General features: G+C 49.3%; 1 protein-coding gene across 6 annotated transcripts in view; it reads left to right on the top strand.

Annotated features, from left to right (window-relative positions):
• The first annotated feature begins 553 nt into the window (after positions 1-553).
• Positions 554-8,609, top strand: part of LOC128342310 (major histocompatibility complex class I-related gene protein-like) — a 29,221-nt gene continuing 21,165 nt past the window's right edge. For 3 of the 6 annotated variants that reach the window (XM_053289492.1, XM_053289490.1, XM_053289495.1), the window contains exons 1-3: positions 554-1,378; positions 3,317-3,586; positions 8,098-8,376. In XM_053289492.1, the coding sequence (XP_053145467.1) occupies positions 1,255-1,378; positions 3,317-3,586; positions 8,098-8,376 (673 nt within the window). In that variant the 5' untranslated portion in view covers positions 554-1,254. The other 3 variants (XM_053289491.1, XM_053289494.1, XM_053289493.1) reach the window with 3 other exon arrangements.

Here is an 8,609-nt window from a genome sequence, read left to right as displayed (position 1 = left end):
ATGTAAACCACTTTGGGAACTTTAGTGCTTGACTAACAAGCAGAAGGTTGCCAGTTCAAAACCCATTGCTGGTCTGTTTCCCAGACTATGGGAAAACACCTATATCGGGCAGCAGCGATATAGGAAGATGCTGAAAGGCATCATCTCATACTGCATGAGAGGAGGCAATGGTAAACCCCTCCTGGATTCTACCAAAATTCTGATCTCCTAAACAACCCACCCCAAAAGCAAAAGTGAGAGGGAGCTCAAAAATAATCTCAGATCATGGATTTGTTCATTAGTAAATGAGTTTACAAAACAAACATCTTTTGGTATTAACTTTCAATGCAGTTCTGCCCCCTACCCCCACAATACACCAGTACAGTGAGGACAGCATGCACTGCAATGAGAGGAGCAGCCACAGAGAGGTGCTCTTACCCCTGGACTTTGGGGCAAAGGGCCTCCACACCCCTGTCCCCCCAAATCATCTTTAGTCTGTCCTGGGTGCGGTGTGGTTTGTGCCCTCAAGAACCGTATCTTTTTTAAAAAATGATGCTTAACTTGCAGCGGGTGGGCTCCAAAGGCCTTTAGGTCCAGGCTCCAATATTACCTAGGTACATCTCTGGAGACACACAGGCAGGGGCATAACTATAATAGGGCAAGGGGAGACAGTTGTCTGGGGGCCCATTGCTTTGGGGACCCCCCAGAAGCAAGACACATGACTGACTCCCCCAGCCGCGCACCCACCCGGGCTTCCTTCAGTTGTATTCATCCTCCAGAACTGATGTGGGTGTTCAGACCTGGAGCTACCAGAACAGCATGTCTTTCTCTGGTGCCATTTAATGACTTGCATTGTCCACAATTGCTCACCGCCCTCTGGCACTACTTCACACATGTTTATCAGGAGAATCCATCCTTGGACCTAACAGGTGTTGAAATCGAGCCTCGGTGGCATCGCATTTCAGCCTAGGTGGCATTTCAAGTCTAACCCAGTCCCTTTAAAAGTCAGAAGTTCCCAAGGAATGGCGGGTGGAGAGGAAAGAGCAGCTCTCCAGTTACCCCGCCTGGCATTGGAAAGTAAGGTGTTATTCAAAAACACCGGCCAGCTCGCCCTTATTTGCCACACCACACGCCCCCTTAGGTTTAGAGAGAGGCGGGCAGAAACGTCCCCACTTCAAAAAGGAAAGACAGGTTTCTGACCAAGTGGTATTGGGGTGATCTGTGCGTGCTCCGGGGTGAGGCGCTGGGGGTGGCTGCCTGCTTCCTTCCTGTCGGATGTCCCCTGACGGATGTGCTGCTCGGAGGGAGCTTCTCCTCCACGTGAAGGTGCGGCTGCCTGGCTGGCCCCTCTGCCTGCTCTTGGGGGCAGCTGCCGCCTTTCCATTGACCTGCGGCTCTGGTGAGTGACTCCAAGGGCTGAAGACCCCCCTCTATGCTGGAGAGGAGGGGAGGATCTGCCCCAGGTAACTGCCAGGGGAGGGATGTTTAGCACATTTCCTCCCTAGTGGGATGGGGGACAGACCCCTCTCAATGACTGCTGCTGAGTGGGATGCAGGTGGCAGCCCCACCCAGGTGCCCAGACAGAGCCCCTCTGCTTAGGGATGTTGGCATTGGGACAAGAAATGAAGATGGGTCCTTCGTGCCCCCCCCCAAGTTTGCTTTAGAAAAACTGTAAAGATGTGGTGGGAAACAGTGTTCCCTCTAACAGGTATTCCCAGATGTTGTTGACTACAACTCCCATAATCCCCAAGCAAAGGTGATTGCAGCTGGGGATGCTGGGAGTTGTGGTCAACAACATCTGGGGTGGGGATCCCTGTTAGAGGAAACACAGGTGGGAACAGAGGTACACTGAGGTGATTTTTTAGCCTGGCCCTAACGGCCTTTGGAGGTCCCTCTGCCCCTGCAAATTAAGCATCATCATCCTCGCCTGAGTGAGGACACCACCCGGGACAGACTAAAGAGGAATGGGGGGGGCAGGGGCTGTGGAGGGGTAAGAGTGCCTCTGGGTGGGAAACAAAACATTCTGTCAGGGCCGGGGGACAAAGTCTGACAGGTGTGGCCTCTCCTGGCCCCAGGATGTTCCTTGGCCAGCTGTCCCCAAGCCAGGCCCCTGTGTCTAGTCTGAGTGGCAAGGGGGCGGTCCCAGTGCCAAGAACAGCACCTGTCAGAGTTTCATTTCCCCTGCTGGTGGTTGGTCGAATTGCTGAAAGGGAGCTCCTTTCTCTGCTCTGGCTGGGTGTGGGAAGGGGCAAGGGGACACCCTGGCCGAGGGGGAGCCTTGGGCGCACTCTCTTTTTCTTGCTCCGATGCATATAACAAACACTGGAAATGCTGGGGTAAGTGCTGCAACCCTGTTGCATTGAAAACAGATAGACTGGGGTGGGTGGGGGTGCTTTGACATCTAAGAAGTGGCAGAGTGGGGAGAGAAGGAGGATGCAAGGTGCCTGGAAGGGTGGGACGGGGTCCTTCCTCGCTCTCCTGCTACCAGAAGGGCCCTGAAGTCCCCTCTTCTGATCTAAGGAAGGGCTGGCCCTGAAGAATGCTCTGGCCTCTCTTTGCCCCTTCTGTCCCCTGTGGGCTGCAAAGCTGTCCTCCCCCCTCCCAATTCCTTTTGCCATTCCATACTCTATATCAGTGATTCTCAAACTTGGGTCCTCAGGTGTTATTGGACTTCAACTCCCATAATCCCCAACCTAAGGCCACTGAGGCTGGGGATTATGGGAGTTGAAGTCCAATAACACCTGAGGACCCAAGTTTGAGAATCCCTGCTCTATATCCAGATTTAGCTTGATGGCCACCAAAGACTGCTCTTCCCCTCTTCCCAATTCTCCCTCCCCGTTCCAATGGCTCCCCCCTCCACTTGCTATCCCCCCTTCTTTCTGATGTCCTGAGAATTTCCCTCCCATCTTTGGCCTGAGATTATTTGTAGATAAAGATAAAGGTAAAGGTAAAGCGTGCCATTGAGTTGGTGTCGACTCAACTCCTGGCAACTACAGAGCCTTGTGGTTGTCTTTGGTAGAATACAGGAGGGGTTTACCACTGCCATATCCTGCACAATATGAGATGATGCCTTTCAGCATCTTCCTGTATCGCTGCTGCCCACTATAGGTATTTCCCATAGTCTGGGAAACATACCAGCGGGAATTTGAACCAGCAACCTCTGGCTTGCTAGTCAAGTCATTTTCCCGCTGCACAGTTACCTTCTCTGAACTCACAAACAGACCCTCCCTCAACTTTCTAAACAGGCGTGGGGGTATTGAGTTCTCTGAAGAACAGTGGTTTGGGGTTCCCCAGGCTGCACATCCCCATAACTCTTCCCTTCTTTCTTCCTTTCCAGGCTCCTCCTGGCACTCCCTGCGCCATTTCTACCTGGGGGTTTCAGAGCCCATCGAGGGTCTTCCCTGGTTCACTCAGGTGGGATATGTGGATGACCAACTCATCACTCGCTATGACAGCAGCACAAGGAGGGACCAGCCTCAGGTCCCCTGGGTGGAGGAGGAGGAGGATCCTCGGTTCTGGGAGTGGGAGACCCACCATGCTCGGGATGCTGAGTTCTTCTTCAAGCTGGCCCTGATGATCCTGCAGAGTCGCTACAACCAGCATGGAGGTGAGTGGAGGGGAGAGGGACAAGGCGTTGCACTGCAACATGCCTCTCTTTCCCCAGGGAAAGGAGACGAGGAGAGGCAAGTGCTGGTAAGGTGGAAAAGGGGACGTTCCTCCCCAGGAAAGCATTTGATAGCAGCCAAAATGGGGAACGTAAGGGGGCAGGTATGCCTCCCTTTTCATGCCCCCAGAGGAAAGGCCAAGATTGGAGTCTTAATAGGTGCTTGTTTCTGTAGGAGCAGAAACAAGATGAGGCAGCAAGCCATCCGGTTCCACACATAGTCAGTGCAAGTTCTGGTGGGCGGGGAACCCCTCCCTGTCTAGGATAAAGGTGGAAGTGCTTCTAATTCCCTTCCTTGAAGAAGGAAGGTGAGGGGAGGAGACCAGCATTAGGGCAAGACACAGAGCGAGGAAGTGGGTGGGGGGGGGAAGAGTATCTACTCACTCTACCCCAGCAATGAGTGTTACTTAATCCACACACCCCGCCTCCCACTCCACATACACCCCTGCACACAATGACAGAAAATTTTGAAGACGACAAATATGTTATTTATATACGGCTTTTCAACAAAAGTTCCCAGTGCGGTTTACATAGAAATAAAATGAATGAATGAATGAATAAATAAATAAATAAAATTAAAATGGCTCCCCGTCCCCAAAGGGCTCACAGTCTAAAAAAGAAACATAGGATAGACACCAGCAACAGCCACTGGAAGGATGCTGTGCTGGGGACGGATAGGTCCAGTTACTCTCTCCCTGCTAAATAACGAGAATCACAACTTTAAATTCTTTGCTCAGTTAGCAGGGGACACATTTCTTATTTTGGGGCGCAACCTACTCCAGGGGTAGGCAACCTTGGCACTCCAGCTGTTGTTGAACTACAACTCCCATCATCCTCTGCCCCCATAAACCTGCCTCACTGAAGGCACCCCTGGAGATTATGGCTGGTGGTAGGGGTATGAATTCGAACCCGTTTGGCTCAAAGGTTTAAACTTGGACCAAGCAAGGCATTGCATTGGCAATGCCAGTCTGAGTTTGAACCAATCAAGCCTGGTTTGGTTCGAACTGGTTTGAACAGGCTCAAAGGCTTGAGCCTCCATTTTAGGTGCTAGTGGCCAATTTGTATCGTTTGTCTCCCTTGATTTCATTTGCCGAGCTCCTGCTTCACTGATTGTCCAGATGTCTCTGACTCTCTGGTAAGCTTTCCAGTGGTGCAAGTTCTGGAGAACGGGCACACTATTGACCACTGGAGAGGGGAAAGGTGGGGGCTCCAAAAGGAGTTCTATTTAAAAGCAAACTCTGACCTTGCTCTGGGGTGGCCCAGAGCAAGTGGTGGTGTAGTGCACAGAGGGTGCCAACCACCCCCATGGGTTGCTAACCCATGGGGCACAGGGTTCCGTTGTTTCTGAGGTTTTCTGAGTGTAGATTATCTGGTAGCAAATGAGAGTGGATTCATGGTTTGTCATTGAAAATCTCATGTGCTACCAGAGAATCTACACTCAGAACACCTCAGAAAAAAACACACCCTGCACCACCAGCTTCGAAGTGTGTGCAATGCAAGCGATGTGCACAAATTGAACCTGCCTTTCAAGGGCTAGAAGCCTTTTGACATAACCAAACTCCACCTCTTCAGTCCCAGGTTTTGGGATGCCGCTGACTTAGCAGCCATAATGGCAACTGCTGGTGATGTGAATTCCGGTTCGTCCTTGGGTCCGCTTTTTAGCCAACCAAACAGACTCAATGGGAATCAAATAGAGGCGTTTATTGCCCTGCAGGTAGCAACAGGTAATCAGTGGGCTTATGCTCTCAAGCTGAATACAAATTGGTTATAGGTGCATCTTACATTTATACAAACAATCTGAATGATGCTGATACCCTAGACATAGTATACGTGGCAACAAAATGGTGGACTAAGTATCTAGTACGCATGCGAATGATTCATTGTTCATCTGGTGATCACTCCTTATTTGGTTACATCCTGTTTTCTTAACTGTCAGCAAAAGAACAGAACCCTGTGAGAACCAAGTTTCATAGATACATTTTAGTGGAGAGAGATAGTGACGTTGGCCGTGATGTCCCTGAGCTTGGCTGGGGTTACTTTAAGTTAGAATATAGTTTTCTAAGCAAAATGGAGTTGCTTTGGTTTTCTAAAACACATCACTGGGAGACATCGTAGTTGAGGGCAGTCTTGGCTAAGAACTCTGTGAGTTCTGATCCTGGGAATGTAGAATGCTGCCATATATTGAGTTAGACCAATAGTGCATCTATTTCAGTATTGTCTACACTGACTGGAAGTGACTCAGATTCAGGCAGGAGAAGCCCTACTTGGAGATGCTGCCGGGGATTGAACCTGGGACCTTCTGCATGCAAAGCAGATGCTCTACCACTGAGCTATGGCCCTTTTGGAACTGGGAAAAGCCAGGCAGACCTGCCTGTCATGTCTTTTGTATCTCCCTTTTCACCTTTTAGAAAGCAAGTCATTGAGGTGGAGGAAGGCAGGACAGGGCACCTCCCATTAGGAATACAAAAGAGCATGGCTTCCCTTTTTCGGAAGGAAGGACAGGAGACAATTGCTTGACTATTTCACTTTTATCCTAGCCAGTAAAGAGACCTGGCAGGAGAAGAAAATGGCAGGTGGAATCCTTTATCCTTAAAGGTAGTGTAAAGTTGTTCCATCAAGTCGGTGTCGATTCCTGGTGCCCACAGAGCCCTGTGATTTTCTTTGGTAGAATACAGGAAGGGTTTACCATTGCCATTTCCCGTGCAGTATGAGATGATGCTTTTCAGCAACTTCCTATATTGCTGCTGCCTTTATTCATTCATTCATTCATTCATTCATTCTATTTTTATACCACCCTTCTAAAATGGCTCAGGGGGGGTTACAATTAAAACAAAACCATTAAAATCAGTTAACAATTAAAACAGAAATTATAAAACAGCGTAAAACAGCAACAATTAACAATTAAAACATCATAAAACAGCAATTAAAAATCAGAACAATTTAAAAACCCTGAAAACCAAGTTACAAGATTAAAACCAATTACAACTATTGGAAAACCCTGGAAGGCCAGGTTTTAAGGGCTCTCCTGAAGGCCAATAAAGAATTCAAATTGCAGATTTCTGCAGGGAGTGCATTCCACAGCCCAGGAGCAGTTACAGAGGAGGCCTGCCTCCGAGTTGCCACCAGACGTACTGGTGGTAGCTGGAGACAGATCTCTTCAGATGGCCTTAAGGTGCGATGGGGATCACGCAGAAGAAGGTGCTCTCTGAGGCAACCTGGACCTAAGCCGTTCAGGGCTTTAAAGGTAATAACCAGCACTTTGTATTTTACCTGGAAACGTATTGGCAGCCAGTGTAGCTGTTGCAAAACAGGCATAATATGGTCTCTCCGAGTTACCCCAGAGACTATTCTGGCTGCCGCCTTTTGAACTAACTGAAGTTTCTGAACTACATACAAAGGCAACCCCACATAGAGCGTATTGCAGTAGTCAAGCCTGGAGGTTAGCAGCTGGTGCACCACTGTTTTGAGGTCCTCCTCAAGGAATGGACGCAGCTGTCAAATCAGCTGAAGCTGATGGAAAGCACTCCTGGCCATAGCCTCCACCTGAGATACCAGGGTGAGGCCTGGGTCCTGGAGTACCCCCAAGCTGATCACCTGCTCCTTCTGGGGAAGTGTAACCCCACCCAGCACAGGGAGATCTAACTCAACCCTCAGATTCTGAGCCCCCACCATGAACACCTCTGTCTTGCTTGGATTCAGCTTCAATTTGTTCTCCCTCATCCAGCCCATTACTGCCTGTAGGCAGGCATTTAGAGAATGAGTGCCATTTCCTGAAGATGAAAAGGAGAAGTAGATTTGGGTGTCATCAGCATACTGATAACACCCAGCACCAAACTTCCTGATGACCTCACCCAGCGGTTTCATGTAGATACCATAGATATAGGTGCCTTTATCCTTAAACACCCGCAATACATAATCTTTCCCCTCAGAATATTTGTTGGTTGGAACAGTGGAGAAGAGGTGAAGAAAGTACAATACTAGCCATTTGGGATGAGGAGTGGGACAGACCCAACACGCAGTATGGTCTGATTATCTTGCGTTGTGTGTCTCTTTCAGGGCTTCACACCTGGCAGTGCCTGCTTGGCTGTGAGATGTGCAATGTGCGCAATACATAATCTTTCCCTCCAGAATATTTGTTGGTCGGAACAGTGGAGAAGAGGTGAAGAAAGTACAATACTAGCCATTTGGGATGAGGAGTGGGACAGACCCAACACACAGTATGGTCTGATTATCTTGCGTTGTGTGTCTCTTTCAGGGCTTCACACCTAGCAGTGCCTGCTTGGCTGTGAGATGTGCAATGTGTGCAATACATAATCTTTTCCCCCAGAATATTTGTTGGTCGGAACAGTGGAGAAGAGGTGAAGAAAGTACAATACTAGCCATTTGGGGTGAGGAGTGGGACAGACCCAATACGCAGTATGGTCTGATTATCTTGCGTTGTGTGTCTCTTTCAGGGCTTCACACCTGGCAGTGCCTGCTTGGCTGTGAGATGTGCAAAGATGGTAAGCAGAAAGGAAGGTCTATGCTGTGTGGCTATGATGGGAAGGACTTCATCAGCCTGGATGAGGGGGCCTTCACCTGGAAGGCAGCCAATGAAGTGGCCCAGCTGACCAAGAGGAAGTGGGAGGCTGACCTAGCCATTGTTGAAATATGGAAAGCATATCTGGAGGAGGAATGCTTTGGAAGCCTTCAAAAATACCTTGACCATGGGAAGGTGGCTCTGCTGAGGAGAGGTGAGGAGGGAAATGGGAGCGGTTTGTGGAAAAGGGGGCAGTAGTTCTTCTGCTTCCATCCCCAGTACCATTTATACATGTGGCAGAAGCTTGGGATTGTACCACTTCAGAGTGTGGTGTATCACATCACAGTTTGAATGGGGAAAATACACTTTTGCATGCCCCCAACAGAGTTACTAGTTCAGTAGATCATGGCAATGCTGTGGATATAGTGTATCCAACAAAACCTTTCA

The sequence above is a fragment of the Hemicordylus capensis genome, chromosome 2, assembly GCF_027244095.1.
Source record: "Hemicordylus capensis ecotype Gifberg chromosome 2, rHemCap1.1.pri, whole genome shotgun sequence".
Lineage (NCBI taxonomy): Eukaryota > Metazoa > Chordata > Lepidosauria > Squamata > Cordylidae > Hemicordylus > Hemicordylus capensis.
The sequence above is the reverse complement of the archived record's forward strand: the minus strand, read 5'-3'. Positions and strand labels throughout refer to the sequence as shown.